The 18,017-nt window shown below is 33.6% G+C and overlaps 1 protein-coding gene across 1 annotated transcript; it reads left to right on the top strand.

Moving 5' to 3' along the window:
* The first annotated feature begins 14,209 nt into the window (after positions 1-14,209).
* Positions 14,210-15,229, top strand: LOC129219380 (uncharacterized). The gene has a single exon (XM_054853760.1). It carries the CDS (start codon positions 14,210-14,212, stop codon positions 15,227-15,229), a length of 1,020 nt encoding a protein of 339 aa, XP_054709735.1.
* Positions 15,230-18,017: the final 2,788 nt, after the last annotated feature.

Below are 18,017 nucleotides of genomic sequence, written 5' to 3'. Positions count from 1 at the left end.
GCGTTCAATTTATGTGAAATGCATTTAAAAGTGGTATCAAAATCACAATATATTGTTACAAAAATGGGAAAGAATGAAAAACTTCGTTTCTTTCATTTACCCTAGGGTATAGTATTTTTGAGGTATGTGGAAACAACTAAATTGCGGTTTAGAAACGGCCGAGAAGCTGAAATTCGTAAAACAATCTTTGTTCAAACCTTCCACATGACAAGTAAAACTAGTTTAAACCAGTTATTTCGCATTTGTAGTCCTCCTAGAGAAAAAAAAAAGTAAAATAATTTGGCTTAAAAAAACAACTTTTTTTTTAAAGTTACGCCTACACAATTGTTTAGGAAACACTCGGAAGTCGCAGAATCTATGATTTGTGTTACCGAGTTTTCTGCCGTGTGCAGGTTATCGGCAGTATCTGCAGAAATGCATTTTCGAGATATTTGGAGAAATGTGGTGGATTCAATACTAACAATAGGAAAATGTTGGAATGAGACGTTTTTTTCGCACCTTTTTTTTCAGCGGAAACAAAATAAGCGGTCTTGTAAATGAAAAATAACATACAATAGATAACGAAAATGCGAGACAGTGGAAAATGAAAAAAAAGGCAGTTACAGCCGAGGGCAGTAACTGCACAGGTCAGTCTTTACTCATCAACAATTTAATTTCAAAAATCACCACAAGTGTGGTAATAGAGTTTGTTACAATTTATCCCATGTTTCCTTTCACCACAATTGAGTCTACACGCAATTAAAAAGCAAGATTGTTCCTTTATGGAGAATACGTAGTTAAAGCACTACAAATCATTGAAACATCCTTATGACAATTATTGAGAACCAATCTAGGTTGGCTCATAAAAAAGGGGAAAAACTTTTGAATAAAGTTTTGAAAAGGATGTGTAAAATATATTTAAATATTTTACTGTGACCCTAGTATTTTTGCTAACAAAAACAGGTTTTAACTACGCTGTGATTTTTCGAAAAATAACCTTTGCAAGTTTTCGAAAAAAACTTTTAAGTATTGACGCAATAAAAAGTTAATGAATATGTAAAAAAAGCGTTTGAAGCGAAAAGTTTGAGAATGAAGCAAATAAAACACATTAAATTGGAAATTATTAATTGTCATTAAATTTCTCTTAATTATCCCTGCTGCATCTCATTAGCATTAACGAAAGTTATATGCTTCGAAAAAAATGTATGAAAATAAAAGTAGTTTTGATACAAAAGGTAATTGACAAAAAAAAACTATATAATTGAACTAATTTTGAAGACTAATTAGCTTTAACAAGCAATCAATTTTACCTTGTTAATATTTAACGTACGTCATTAATATTATTAACCATACACCAGTTTCAGAGTTTATCATAATTACGAAATTAAATGATACAGCATTTTTAGTTAAAAAATAATAAACTTTTCTATATTATTTCCCGACTTTATATACCTAATACCTTAAACATTAAACATTACTTTTCGCTCTTTAAAAATTTTGAAAGATGCAAAAATAGAAACAATGGAACTTTTTATGAGATACAATAAGTTTAACAAAGTTTTGAATTTTATTCGCTTTGTGATTTGTAGATAGCAAATCAATTAATAAGTTGCTATTACTAGAAATCTTTTCTAAAAATTAGTATTAGTGATTCGCCCTCTCGTTTTATATAAATGGATATTATTATTATTATTTTTTTGAAAGAGGGTAATTTCACTCGAGTTTGAGGCATTCTTAAATCTTTTTTACGAGGTGCTAAACAAATAACGACTACAGGCAAGAAACTGCTACATGCCCCTAAAAAATTAAAATTTCCGACCTTTCTGATTCTATCTTTTCTTTTTTTTTTTCAACTGAAGACGAAAACTGCCGTGGAAAGGTAAAGAGCAGTATCTGCAGAAATGAGTTTTTAGACATTTGAAGAAACATGTTTTGAATTATCCAATAACAATGGTGGAATGTTGGAATTTATCTTTATCTTTTTTTTTTGCTTTATTTTCAGAGGAAACCAAATAAGCAAGCTTGCAGAATAAAGCTTAAGTAGAATAGTTGACTAAAATAAATAAATAAATGAATAAATAAATAAAATAAAATAAATAAATAATTTGTAGATACACCCCTTCACATTTCTATACCAGAAATGTCAGGCCAACTTCCACATCTACATACATAAAGATAGTAGCACCAATCTATCCTTCTCTCCACAAATTCAAATTCCCATATTCCTGAATGGGAGGAACATCTTTGTGACACTTTTCCCGATTTTGATGTCAGTGACCGACACCAGGAATCTAATTGGTGGCAAAAACTTAAAAAAAAAAAAAAAAAAAAAAAACTTTAGAAATTTAATTCTTTGTTTTTAATAATTTACCTTTCATAGTTTTATACTTTATCTTTATACTGTCCTTTTAATCTATCGTTGTATTTCTGCTTATTTAGTGAAAGTATGATTGATATGGTTCGCACTATTGTCATTTTTACACAACTGACTCTGTTTAATACTTCCTCAAAAAAAAAAAAAAAAAAAAATCTCATTTCAAAATAGTCTTCGCGGCACTAGCGAAACGGCGCAATGCTCGAAGACGTGGCTGAGCGAAAGAATAAGAGATGGAGTGACCCATTTTTTCCAAATAGAGTATTTTTATCTGCCAATAAATTTGTCGTCTTTGATTGTAAAAAAATGAATAAAGGAATGTCAAAACATGTGTCAGACGTAAAATTATTAATTTTTGCATTCGTTCATTGCATTTTATTGGTTATTTTAATAGTTTCTAAAATTTGGCGTGATGCAACTGTAAAATTAAAAGATTTGATGAGGGTGACATTTTCAAAAAGATACATTTAATCTAAGAGCATATTTTCGTGAAGTTTACAATCTTCAGTATTACTAGAACCTAACCGATAATGAAATACTTAAAAAAAAAAATTTGAATTTAAAAGTAAATACCAATTACTTATAATTAACTACTTGTAAATGTATTACTCATCTAAAAATTGTAAAAAAATATAACTTAGAATTTCAAGCTAAAGATCAATTACTTATAATTAGTTATTTACATACGTATTATCTATCAACAATCTATTTTTTACATTAGTCGGGATTACTAACAACATATTACATATGATTAAGTATATTTAATTGCTATCAAACGAAGATTTTTTAGACTTAAGGGGGTCCGGGACATAAAAATCCTCAAATTTTGCATTTTTTTTTTTTTTTTTATAATTTGAAAAATTGGTTCGTTTTTTTTTTTTTTTTTTTTTGCTTAAGATGACGTTTGAATCTTGTTTCTACCTTAAATAGAACGAAAGTTATAGTTTTTGTTGCATGCATCTAACGAATGTGTACCTAACTTTGAAACTTTAAACGCGTTTTTCTCCATGATGCAATGTTTCCCGATTTCTTGCATTCAAACTCTTATAAGTCAGGAAATGATAGAGATAAAGTAATGAAACTTGGAGCATATCTTTTTCAAGCAATTTGCTTTAATTTTTATTCGGCGAATTTGAAAAAAAAAAAAAAAAGTTTACTGCAAAAATTATGATTTTTTTAAATGAAAGTATCTTTGAATTTTTCGAAATTTTTCTTCAAATATTTTTTATTTTTTATTGAATCAATATTTTTAAAATCGCCGAATAAAAATTAAAGCTTAGATATTTGTGCATACTTTTTTGAAAAAAAATTGAAAATTGACCAACAATATTTTGAGTTATAGCAATTTAAAGCAACCCCATTTTTTTGAAAAAAACTAATTAAATTTAAATAAAAAAATATTTTTTTTTCATATTTATGTTATGATTTTGCTTATTAAATAAATGATGAATCAGTTAAAAAAATTTCAAAACTCTAAAGTACATAATAAAAAAAAAATTTCAAAATGTGTCCCGGACCCCCTCAATTCTTACTAATTTAAAACAAAACAATGCAAGTCATAGAAAACAACAACTGAATTGTTCTTTAATCCACTTTCCGCTATATTTTTTTAAATAATCAATTTACAGTCTGTTTTTCATGATACAGACTTTGATTAATGCGGAATTTCAGCATGACGGATTTTGTAAGCCTTAAGTTTTTTTATATGTGTTTCAGACATGTAAATATGCTGAGTTACTTTTTCCATAACAAAAAATAGCACATTTACTGTGATTAAATAATGAAAAAAATGTAAAAAATATAAACAGTTAAATTGAATGTTAAATTAGCCATTAAAGCAGAAACCTTCAGCTGGCCATTTTAAAGTAGCTCAACTGTGAAATCTTAATGAATAGGAAAAATATTTCCAATTTTTTGGCATGGTTGATTTAAGAAGTGATTAATGAAAACAACCTCCATGAATTGCTAATTGATTACACGTTTTGAACAATCCTCGTAATCTCATTCGAGAACACTTTTGACTACAAGAGATTTTCTGAAATGAAATTGATACTGTTTGGAGGTATTAGTTCACTTATCCTAAATGAAGCGTAAATAAGGTATTTATTTTAAATCTTTGAAATATTGTCAAAAAAAAAAAAAAAAAAAAAAAAAAAAAAAAAACGTAGCAAGAGAAGGCTTAAGGCAATAAAACCTCTTGCTATTAAGCAGTAATTTTCTCTAACGGGGAATGTTTTTATGTTTCTATTTACTATTTTTTTAGTTTTCTCGTTTTTTCTTGAAGAGATTTATAAGGTTTTTTTAACTTTTTTTTCCACCAATTTACAAGAGCTTGTTTCAATATTTTAGGTCCAGAGGAAATGGAGATTAAATACATACATTTTTTACTTATGAAGCAAAGAATCAATCAACTGATTGTATATATTTTTTAAATCTTTTTGTTTCTTATAAACACCATAGATTTAACCGTAAGGTAAATTTAACGCCACATTGCATTTGCAAGGACTTAGATGGTTTAATGACTGTTTGAACAAACTTGACTTTCTCGTATTAAATTGTGCATACTAAATTACAGCTTTAAAAAATGTTTAACAAAAAGAAAAGCTAGAACGTTTTAAGCATTACTCCCACGATTTCATCGTTATATTTTACCTCTTATCTTTTGGCCAAAAAGAGAACACGAAAACGCAGAAAAAACTAGCTTTCAAATCAGTAACATTGTGTAAAAAAATAAGGTGAATACAGGGCCGCAGAGAGCCAAGGTGGGCCACTTGTCAGTTATGGTGCCGGGCCCCTCCCGCCCCCCAAATAAACCAAAAAAAAAAGGAAAAGAAGAAAAAAGGGGAGAAAACAAAATAATATAAACAAAATGAAGAAAATAAGTGGGGGGGAAAAGAAAAAAAAATCACGAAACCGTTTACTAGAAAACAAATTAAAACTGCAGCAACAGCAAATATCAAAAAACTACATTTTACTTAATATTTACGTTTATTCTTATTCGGAGTTTTTTCCACCAGTATTTCTTTCTTCCTTTTGTTCTTTATTTTTTTTTCTTTCCTTCTTTCTTTCTTTTTTTTTTTTTTTTGCCTCAGTGTCGCCAGTCCCCCCAAGGCTCGGGCCCCTAGTTTCCGACTAAGTTGACATGGTCTCGTGTCGGCCCTGGGTGAACATGAAAGTACTGTTCGAACCTAGGATCTGAATTTCATTTTCCGTTGTATCAACCTATTGAAGAATATCCAACACTTTTCATATCTAGGCTGCGACATAAGTACGACTACGATCATTACGTACGAAACTACGTAACATGTATGCGAGACCTAAACCAAACTTTAACAAGAAAAACTTAACTGAAACGCAACTTAAGTCTTACAAAGTTATTGCAGTCCCCATTCTCTTATATGGCTCAGAAACACGGACTCTGGCTTCGCAGGACTTAAGCAGAATACAAACAGGTTTTTGATAAGGTTTTTGAGATCAATAAAAGGCTGAAATTTTCTGGATAAAACTAGAACCGAACACATACGTTAAAGCTGAAAGTTTTCTCCATACGAGAAACAATTAAGGAATACCTCCAAGTAGTCCAGTTGCATACTTAGAATAAAAGACTCTCCGTGGGAAATTTCGTGAGGAAATTGTGAGACCAATTCTAATGCATTCTTTATGGCCTATATAACTATGCCTCACCGGGTGTTTTGCTTGAATTTGTGTCAGACGGCCTGTGTGACGTCTTTAATCCAAGATGGCGGCTGCACTAGAAATTGATGAAAATTTTCGGTTTGACTCATTTTTAAGGCATATTATGAAATGTTTTCAACTTTTATTATATATTTAATATTTGAATACTGTTATATTTCAAATTAAAAAAAAAATTATCTTTATAAAATAAATTATTTATTTTATTATTTTTGATTTTCGATACGGATTTTATGAACTTTTTTTAGTAAACAATAGCAGTTAAAAGTACTTTGGAAAGCTTGTACGATAAAAATCAAATTTATTGTTCCAAAAAACCTGTAAAATTATTTGCATACACGTGTTTTTGGGGTTATAAGAAGCATTTTTTTTTGTGTGTGTGTAGAAAAAATTTACAACTTCCGTTATTTAATATCGGAAGCAATGACAATTTTACTATTTACATTTTTTGTGCTCTAAGTAATGAATAAATTATTTAAACTCTGATTCTAATTCAAAAATTTGGATTTAAAAGTAAACAAACAGGTCTTACTTAAAGTGTCATCAATATCGCTTTGTTGGCTGTGCTTTTCACATCAGTCCTCATCACCTCCACACATACAAAGTTCAGTGCATGCAATGTTTTAAGATTTGCATTTGCATGAAACAATGCATTTGTCGTTTTCGCAGCTGCATCGAACTAATTTCAAGATGGATTCAGGTGCACAAGGAAGTACACATAACTGAAGTATAGAAGTTGTCTTTCTTTTCTCATCCGAAGTAAAACGGTGATGGTGAATTCGGGTGCAGCTGGTCAGCAAGACGCCACTAATACCTGATAATGCGCTCTTCAAATATATGGGGACAAAGATGCTCTTGTAGGAGGCAAAATTTCATTTTGAGCCTACTGCTTGGAAAACATGAACCAACGAAGTTCTCTAATATCTGAAATCTTGGCCAGCGGCATGTACAAGGAGCAAATAAATCCTTCAATAGCAACTTTATCATTTGCATTAAATTCTTCGGTTGACCCCAGATGACACTGAGTATCAAGAGTATTTTTGTCTGCAATCTTATAAATTTTTCACAAAGATGGTTTCCCTTCTTAGCAAATGAACCTGTTGTATCACATACTGATAGAGCATGGAGTCCTAATATTTCTTGAGTTTTTTCTGGTCCTAATGCTGTCATAATGCCTTTAATATCTCTCTTTGTGTTTTATTATATTTTAATGCTACCCCATATGCTGATCATTTGGGCTTACTTGTCTTTGCAATTTTATAGGGCGTTATTTCAGTCAGGGACTGAGGTAATATTGAAAGGGAACGGGATGCTGAAGGTATGCTTTAGCATAATCAATCGAAACACATAGTTTATGCAAAAAATCAATTATATATTTGCTTCGGGTAACAAAGTACATAGTAAGGCCAACACCAACTTGAAAGACATATCTCGGGCGTGTCGATAAACAGTTTCTTTCGAAGCTTGGTACGGAGACAGTATTTTATACATAAATATGAGTGACAATCTTTTAGCTTTATTCAGCACGATATTGTCCTACGCCTCAGAAATAGAATTAATTTCGAATTTTCCGTTGCAGCACCATTTAAAAAACTGATCAACTTCGATTGGAACGGCATCAACTATCTGATTCTGTTCGAAGGATCTGGTAAATGTCCATTTCTGATCAGATAAAACTGCTTTGCTTAAAATGTTTGCAGCTTCAACGATATTTCTCATGTTTTTTCCAATGTCTATAAAATAATCTTATGCATTAGATAGATTAATATCTGCAGTTTCCTTTAAAGAAACGCTTTGCAACTCATTTACACTTTTTCGATTACTAAATGTAGCGTCTTGAATGATATTTAAAAAAAAAAATCGCGTTTTATTTTTTCCTAAATTTTTATTTGCAATTGACTGATAATTCATTTCAAGGTCTGCTATTGTATTAACATTTCCCTGAACAAGAAAATCATTTAATGCACACAGGAATTCTACGTCTGTTGCTTTATTAGAAATAATGTCTTGTGACTTTGTTAATACATCCAGATTGCAATTTTTTCGTAAAACATTAAATACATGTTTTGCTCAGCAATATTTATGGTGTAAAATGTTCTTTGCATCAGGGTCTCCTGGATCTGTGCAGTCACTGAGTTTAATTTTGAAAGCTTCATTTTTGTAAATTTCAATGGCTTTTTTTTAATTGCTAACCTGCAGAATCTGTTTTTATCACCATTAATGGTTTTCTTACACCGCCTTTCCGAGGCAGAAAAAACACTTATCTTTGTCACCAACTACCATTTTGGATCTCGTTGTTGTATACTACAACATTGTCTTCATGAATGGAAGTAGAACAATATAGTTTATTCCTATCCATTTCGTGAAATCTCTTATTTCTGTCCATGCTTGTTTTATGAGTGCACTTCTCTTAGCATCCAGCATGCCGTGATGCGGTTTTCATTTTTCAATCGTTCAGTAAATAATGCATATACTCTTTGTCATTCCATTCTACTGTCTTCTTGATACATTCTAACACTTTATCATAACCAATGGGTTTAACTAATGGGCACTTCTTCTTAATCTGACAAAAAATACATAGTTTATAATTAATTTGTAGCCTTGCTTTTTTCGAAGATGGAGGCAAAAATACTTGTATATGAGTTTCTGGGAGAGAAGACATCGTGAATAAAATAGCAGTGATAAGTTAAGGAAAAAATAACCGTACTTGAAGATTTGCAGACTATTAAACAATGAACCGACAAATAATACTTTCTCTACGCAGAAACTTTCTCTTCCACTCTTCCTACAAAGTCCTTAAGAGCACCCCCCAATGTACGATATTCATATCCGGTCAAAGAGTTTAGAAGGTACAGGTTATTAGAATGCTGTCAAACGATTATACAGTCAAACCTCGTTAAAACGAACTCAAAGGGACCTTCAAAGTGAATTTGTCTCAAGAGTAGCTCGTTTTATCCGAAAAACAATAGTGTTAGTTGGGTTAAGTGATTTTCAACATAAGGACGGGGATCGCAAATGTAGTTCGCTTTAGCAATAGTTCGTTATAATCGTGTTCGAATTAACGAGGCTCGAATGTACTAATGTTTAGTGATCATAGCCTGAAAATTAAAAGTATTTTTAACTGCAAAAGTTCACCCGAGGTACTTTTAAAACAGCTAATTCTATGAGCCAAAGTGAAAAAAGAAGATTTATCAGAATTTTTTTTTAAAATGAGTTAATAAACAAAAGAAATTAAATATTTTGTTTTTAATTTATAATAAGAAGATGAATTGAATATTAATCAAGTAAATTCACCAGGAAATTATCACAAAATACCCAAAAATTAACTCCTAATTGCAAAAACTCATTAAAGCCGCCATCTTGGATTGATGACGTCATACAGGCCGTCTGACACAAATTCAAGCAAAACATAGTTACACAGACCATAAGGAATAGATCTAAGTTGGTCTTACGATTTCCTCACGAAATTTCTCACGGAATGTAGTATGCCCCCCTACTAAAGATTGGATACACGGACATGGACCAAGAGCCATTTTCTATTTTAAGCCACAAGGCAGATGAGGCCGAGGTAGGCAAACGAAGCCCTGGTTTGACAAGGAAGCCGTAAAATGGCTTTGACCTAGCCCTTGAGGAGGAAGAAGACTTTACACTTTGGTATCATATCTCATCTTTGATCAAAAAAGAAGCCTGTATGTTGCTAACCTTTTTTTCTCAATTTCTTTTTTTTCTTTCTAAGAGCTCCACAGAGACGGGGTTAGTAATCGCAAAACCTTAAGCATAACCTCGTAATGTATCGTAAAACCATTGGTTAAAAAGTCCCTAATTTCAAACAGAATAAATTTAGCAAGTAAATATGATAAAAAATTTGAAAACATAATTTCGAGATGGATAAATGTGTGTATGAATATTTGCATGTCCCCCTATGAACATGGAAAGTCAAACTTTTTCCTGTCAAAAATATCTCTGCCAGGATTCTTCATTCCCATTTTTTTTTTAAATTAGAGAAAGTATTCGATTAATTTCTAACACCTGAAAAAAACTTATTCTTCTTGCTCCTGCGGGAAAATTTAAAGAAAAAAATGTCACTAGAAAAGAAGGCTTCCCTAGGGCTATTAAAAGACACATGATTACATGGAAAGAAATACTTTAAAAGATACAAACAATATGTCACTAGTTTCTTAAAATAAGAATCGCGAGAAAAAAAGTACAGTATGACCTCGACAAAAGTAAATTTCCCCATTCAATTTCAATAATAAAGCAAATCACTGTGAGGAAAAAAAAATAAATAAACCCCGAAAGTAACATTATTAAAAAAAAAAAATGTGTAATGCATACACGTAAAACTATACAACTTTAGACCACTTTATGTGTATTTTTCTTCATATTTTTATTATTCTTCAACAAAAAAGGTTGAGAATTTAACCATACACTACTATACATCTCAGCTGTAGAGTGACGTTTCGAAAAAAATGCAAAATTATGCACAAAGAGAGGGTATATTTTTTGCATAGTGGCATAAAGTTTACACTACACGTAAAACTATACAACTTTAGACCACTTTATGTGTATTTTTCTTCATATTTTTATTATTCTTCAACAAAAAAGGTTGAGAATTTATCCATTCACTACTATACATCTCAGCTGTAGAGTGACGTTTCGAAAAAAAATGCAAAATTATGCACAAAGAGAGGGGATATTTTTTGTATAGTGGCATAAAGTTTACACATGGTGGTGACAACTTCAGACCACTTCATATTTTGCTTGATATTCACCGCTAAACTGCTCCGGTCTAAAGTTTCAATGCATAGATCGTTTTTTTTCCAATCCCGTACACTGCAAAATTAAAAGAAAAAAAAATTTTGTACTTACTTTTTCCTATTTAAATTTTCTCTATACTTTTTGGATCGATTTCAGGTTCTCTTAAATAAAATCAATTGTGAAAAAGACAATATTTTATTCAGATACATAAATATGAACGTTAGATAGTATAAAAAGCAATTAGTAAATATCTACTCCTGGATTTTATTTTATTTTTTCTTTTACAAGGGCATTCTTTTTATCATTTTCTTTACAGGGACTTGATACGAATTTTGTCCCAATTGGGTAGGTTTCTTCAATGTCGCAATATTCTTTTTCTTTTTGTAACAAATGATATCGGAGAATGAGAATAACACCAAAATTTACCCTTTTTTGCCTTCCTTGTTGAAATTCGGTTTCTCCTGATTTCTGGGATCACATTTTCTCTCAGTTCAGACGATTGGTTGAGGGAAGGACAGCCGCCTATCTGCTTTCTTTTCTCTGGATTCATGTCTAAAACCAAAGAAAACCCGAAAACAAAAAAACTGATCAAGACAATACAAAATTGTTCCCAAAATATTGACAAACGATAGTAAAAATGGGTGGTCTCAAGTTGCAACTCAAAATCTCGTATTTTGTTTACTTTGTTACTACAAGTAAACAAAGCAACATCAGGATTCGTCGATAAGGCTAAATCATCTTAGACACATAAGTAATAAAGTAATAAACGTACCTTCGGAGAATTCAATCGGCAAATATAGGTTTCGAAGGAGACTGAGAGCTAAAGCAAAAATTTCAAAAAACCTCCCAACATAAATAAATATTGACGCGAGAATAATAACACTGGAGCTTGAGGTAAACAACATGTTAATTACAAATTTCACAAGTGTTGTTGCAAGTGTTTTGCAAGGTTTGCAAGTTTGTTGCAAGGTTCTCAAGTGTTGTTCAGCGAAGTTCATGAACTTCGCTGAACAACACTTCCGAACCTACTGATTTTTTAAAAAGACTTATCTTTGCTCGAACGACCACTACATGGCACAACTTCCAGATTCCTTCAATGGTCTTAAGTTGTACGGTTTTACGGTACTATGTGCTTTTTATTTATGGTAGGTTATGATTAACGGATTTTATTATATGCCAATAAAATAATCAATTCTGAAGCAACCATTGTTACTGCGATTTATTCATAATTTTTCAAACAAATTATTTAAGGTTCCCTTTAGAGAGATAAGTTTGATTTTTATTTATTGAATAGCTGTGGTAAATTCTTTAGCATTGATTTAGGGACGGTAACTTACTAGTTAAATGTTTGCTTAGTTTTAATTTATTTTTTTATAAAATTATTCGTTATTGAACAATATTTTTCTTGTTAAAATAACAAGTGACATTGTTAGCAAATGTTTTCCATTATCCCGCATTCAGTGAATTGAGTTCTGTTACCTTCGCTGTGGTATTGAGATGGCAGATGAACTTAAAGCGAACAACATTTATGTTCTGTGTCGTCCACACTATAATAATAATAATTGGAAAAATATCCGTCTATCGTAAGGTGGTTGTTGAAGCTATTCGAGTAGAACTAACCAAGAAAACCTTCTTTGCTGAGCTCTTGTGCTATTAATTCAATTTTAAGCAGAAGTTTTATATATTATTCAAAACAGCAAATGTTATACACATTTTTAATAACACTGCTGTTTAAAGAATGTGCATTAGTTAAATTGTTCAGAAACGTTGATCGATAAAAGCATCATTTGTTGTATAGGGAAAGAGTGGGTACAGTGAGATAGGGATAACAGTGAGACAGTAGCAATTTATTTTCTGTTTAGGTATTTCCAGACTGGTAACACTTTTGTAAAGTCAAATCAAAATCTTGTGAACTTTGGTTCAGAAAGAAATATGTGTTCAGATCTAAGGTGAGAAAAATATATACGTCATCTTAATTTAACCCCATTAAAGTTTTTTTTTATTTTCTTGTTGTATCGTTTTTTTCCCTGTTTGATACACTTTAAAAACTGGTGTTATTAATATTTTATTAACCCATTATTTGACGTTCATTGCAGCAGTAAAATGACAATGATATTTATCTTTGTATGAAAATGGCGCCTAATTATTTCAGATATAGCAATAAGGGAACAGTGGGACAGCATGAGTTCGTGTCTCACTGATCCTGTGGTACTTTTATATAACAAGTGAGAAAATTGTTGTGCTGGATGGAATTTAATTACAACTAAACGATTGACGAAAATAGTAACACGATCAGTTTAAAAACCCTGCACCAACACAGTAATAGGCTTGAATAGAGTTATGGCCAGTTATATCAAAGTAATATAGATGTATTTGCTAGATTTAAGGTAAACTATATGGCGTATTTATTTCAATTTTGTATTTAATCTATGTAACTTCAGCTTTTAACCCCGACATAAAAATGAATTGGATTATAAATGCGACGCGTGTAGCGGGTCCAATATGACCCGAAGGTTGTAGGCTGGACAAACCTAGATGAAAACACTCTCGATGTATATGAGGAGATAACATTTCCGGGTTTATTGGCCGTGGTCTAATTGGAGTAGAAATTCCAGACGTTTCGGCTTGCTTTGCTACAGTCATCATCAGTGGTTTGAGTTTGGTGAGACTGATTCCTGGCTTCGGTGGCTCCAGTATTTTAAGCAAACTGCTGCTGCGCTGCTGGTCCTGATTGGGAGGCGTTCTCAAGCCGCTGGTGGAATAAGGTTCCTGATTGGATGAGATTCAAGCCGCTGGGTGATCCTGGTACCTGATTGGATGAAATTCACAAGCCGTGGTGGCTGCCGGTTTCTGATTGGATGGGACCACAGTATGTTTTAGACTGTTGTGGCGAGTGGATCTAAGGGCAGGGTGCCATGTTTTTGGTAAATTGAAATTCTCCTCTTTTCTGTTGAAATTAAAGGGATGTTTGAAAATTTCTATAGCTTCGCGAAGAAGACGGGCAAAGTAATGATATGTTGCAGCCAAGATTTCTGTGTCTTTAAATTTGATGTTGTGGACTCCTTCTTGTTGGCTGTGTTCGGCTACGGCTGACTTATCATAGTTTCCTAAAGGGCAATGACGAACATGCTCAAAAAGACGTGTCTTGATGCTGCGCTTCGTAGTTCCGACATAAACCGATCCACAGGAGCACGGAATTTTGTAAACTCCAGATGTGGAGAAAGGGTCACGGGGGTCTTTCACCGGGCGATAACAATTCCTAAGTTGAGTGGTGGGCTTGAAAATGGTCTTGATGTTGTATTTTTCAAGGAGTTTTCCAATACGGTCAATAACTCAGGGTAAGAACACTTTCCCTAATGGTTCAGATGGGGTAGGCTTCTGTTCGTTATTTTGGGACCTCTTGGGATGAAAGGCTCTTCTAATTTCTTCTCTAGTGAATCCATTGGCTTGAAATGCATTAAAGCCGGTCTCCGCAAGCTTCCAAAGGACGTGTCAGAAGACATCCGCCAAGAGGCATCAAGGATTTTACAGCGAGCCAATACACCAAGGAGCAATATAACAGCACAAGAAAGACGTGCCTTGAAACAGCTGAAGTCCAATCACGATATTGTCATCTTAGCCGCTGACAAAGAAAATGCCACCGCCGTCCTTAACACCAAGGACTACCAGGACAAGATCCAAGAATTGTTAGACCCCGATATCTACAGGTCCTTAACTAAAGATCCAACTGCGAAAGTTCTGCGAGAGACAAACAGACTCATCAAGGATTCGTCAATCCCACCCGAGATACAACGCAACATAAAGAAATCAGAAGCTCTCCCTCCTAGACTCTATGGACTACCGAAGCTCCACAAGTCTGGAGTTCCCCTTCGACCCATTGTAAGCGCCATTGGTTCACCGACATATGAAGTCTCCAAGTACATCACGGGCCTTCTGAAACCATTTATTGGATTATCATCATCTTTCATTAGAGATTCCAGTGACTTCGTTCAAAAAATCCAGTCAATTTCTCTCCAGCCATCCGATTTACTCATAAGCTTCGACGTTGTCTCACTCTTCACAAAAGACCCAGTTGAAGATGCACTACAGCTGATTACTCCAATTTTCCCTCCCGACATCGCAGCCCTTTTCAAGCACGTCCTGACGACCACTTATTTCCAGTGGAACACAAAATTCTACGAACAACGGGATGGAGTTGCCATGGGCAATCCCTTAAGCCCTGTCATCGCTAATTTCTATATGGAGTTCTTCGAACAGAAAGCCCTTGCCTCCGCCACAAAGAAGCCTGAGGTTTGGTTCCGATACGTCGATGACACTTTTGCAGTGTGGAGCCATGGAGAAGAAGAACTACAGTTGTTTCTTCAACATCTAAATAGAATTCATCCCAGCATTCAGTTCACCATGGAGAAGGAGAGTAATAATTAGCTGCCTTTCCTCGACGTTCTGGTGACGAAAAAGAAAGACGGGACGCTCGGCCACCAAGTATACCGCAAGCCCACACACACAGACCGTTACCTTCATAAGAACTCAAACCACCGCCCGAGGCAAAAAATGGCTGTCATCAATACCCTCATGCACTGAGAAGAAAGAATCTGTGAAAAGACACATTTGAAGGAGGAACTGAAACACCTTGAGCTAGCATTTCAAGCCAATGGATTCACTAGAGGAGAAATTAGAAGAGCCCTTCATCCCAGGGGGTCCCAAAATAACGAACAGAAGCCTACCCCATCTGAACCATTAGGGAAAGTGTTCTTACCCTACCTACATAGAGTTACTGACCGTATTGGAAAACTCCTTGAAAAACACAACATCAAGACCATTTTCAAGCCCACCACTCAACTTAGGAATTGTTAACGCCCGGTGAAAGAGCCCCGTGACCCTTTCTCCACATCTGGAGTTTACAAAATTCCGTGCTCCTGTGGATCGGTTTATGACGGAACTACGAAGCGCAGCATCAAGACACGTCTTTCTGAGCATGTTCGTCATTGCCGTTTAGGAAACTATGATAAGTCAGCCGTAGCCGAACACAGCCAACAAGAAGGAGTCCACAACATCAAATTTAAAGACACAGAAATCTTGGCTACAACATCTCATTACTTTGCCCGTCTTCATCGCGAAGCTATAGAAATTTTCAAACATCCCTTTAATTTCAACAGAAAAGAGGAGAATTTCAATTTACCAAAAACATGGCACCCTGCCCTTAGATCCACTCCCCACAACAGTCTAAAACATACTGTGGTCCCATCCAATCAGAAACCGGCAGCTCCCACGGCTTGTGAATCCCATCCAATCAGGTACCAGGATCACCCAGCGGCTTGAATCTCATCCAATCAGGAACCTTATTCCACCAGCGGCTTGAGAACGCCTCCCAATCAGGACCAGCAGCGCAGCAGCAGTTTGCTTAAATACCGGAGCCACCGAAGCCAGGAATCAGTCTCACCAAACTCAAACCACTGATGATGGCTGCAGCAAAGCAAGCCGAAACGTCTGGAATTTCTACTCCAATTAGACCTTGACCAATAAGCCCGGAAATGTTATCTCCTCATATACATCGAGAGTGTTTTCATCTAGGTTTGTCCAGCCTACAACCTTCGGGTCATATGGGACCCGCTAATTTTATCAATTGCATCATAGCCGCCAAACAGAAAACCGGATTCTGACATTTTCTTGTTTGAAATGTGACTTTATCAAGCATGTAGCCTAGGGAAAAAGTCAAACGGCAACAAGCATCCATATGTTTTCAGGTCAATATCGATGCTTTCAATGTTCGCTAGCTTGATAAATGTGTCTCACTGTTCCCACTTACTGTATCTTACTGTTCCCACTCACTGGGGGAACAGTGACACAAAATTGCATTTCGTTTTAATTTTATTTTTCGTTTGTGTGAATTCGAAGATTTTTCTAAACCAACTTTACAGTAACACATATTATAAAATTCAAATGAAATTAATTTCAATGTTTTTTCATAATGAAAAATATGATTGCAGTTTTCCGTCTAACTGTACCCACTCTTACCCTACGTGGTAATGTATTGCAATGAACACAAAACATGGCAAATATTTGTATTTATATCAAAAGCACTGTAATAGGAGGAAAATATTGCTTCTGAAAAAAAAAAACAAATAATTCATTTGTTATCTGTATTTTTCTTTTAAGAAATCTGAACACACTCCTCAAGTGTATACTTTCAATCTATAATGATCAGCATTGTTATAATTCCAACCATGCATTAATTTTGGTAGTATTCATTCCTTTGTTTGCTAATGTTAATTGTCTTGGTTATTTAAAATAGACATGCTAATCACATCTTTTTAAAACTTTATTGTTTATTTTTTTGACACGATTGAAGCTTTCTTGAGGCCTTTATCAGGTACTTTCAATTTGCATTTTTTATTTATTCGTATTAATTTATTAAACATCGTATTAAAATCTTCACGTCTGGCTTCAAATCTGGCAGGCTCTTTAGAAAATTTGAAAGCAAATGCATTCATTTTTTTATTTTAATGTTTTCAATAAATTAGCTACTGATTGAATTTAATTTACCTTTTGTTTTGTATTTTATTTATATATTTATTTACTAGCTGATTGCCTGACTTTGCTCGGTCTACTTGGAAAATAAAAGATATGTTAAGTGAAACATGTTCAACAATCAGACTTCAATTAGAGAAACAAAAATACGGTAAAATTTCCCGCCAAACTAATCATTATCGAAGAAAGAAAACGGTAAACAAAAATTCCCGAATAAATTAAACTCAACCCTACATTTACACAACTGAAGTCCTTGCTTATCTTCTTCTCGCAGTACAAAGAAAGAAGAAAAATCGCCAATTAATAATCAAAAGGGGAAATTTTTACCTCAAAACGAAACCAAAATTTTATTTAGTCATAGCTGAGAAAAAAAAGGCAACCTTATGAATGCTAATTTAAAATCAGATCGCTCAAACAATAGTTTTCCGATAGAAAAATAGTGTTGCATTAAGCTTAAAAATGCTTTTAATTTTTTGCTGGAGATACAGCCTTGGTTTTTTTTTTCGAAAGTCGAAGGCAGTGAAGGGGTATTTTTTGCAGGTTTTCGAATGGGGCTTGAATCAAGAAAATCGAATAATTATTTCGGGTAGAAAGAGCTAATTAACATCATTTTGGGGCCCTAAAATTGGAATTCAAACGGTTCGGTTCTTTTTTGGCGTTCGTACGCGTCCACCCATTTTTCTTT

This window comes from Uloborus diversus, chromosome 1, assembly GCF_026930045.1.
Source record: "Uloborus diversus isolate 005 chromosome 1, Udiv.v.3.1, whole genome shotgun sequence".
NCBI classification, from domain to species: Eukaryota; Metazoa; Arthropoda; class Arachnida; order Araneae; family Uloboridae; genus Uloborus; species Uloborus diversus.
This window is presented reverse-complemented; position numbering and strand designations above follow the sequence as displayed.

Coding starts and splice junctions, on each gene's coding strand:
- LOC129219380 (XM_054853760.1), top strand. CDS start 14,210: ATGAAAGGCTCTTCTAATTTCTTCTCTAGTGAATCCATTGGCTTGAAA.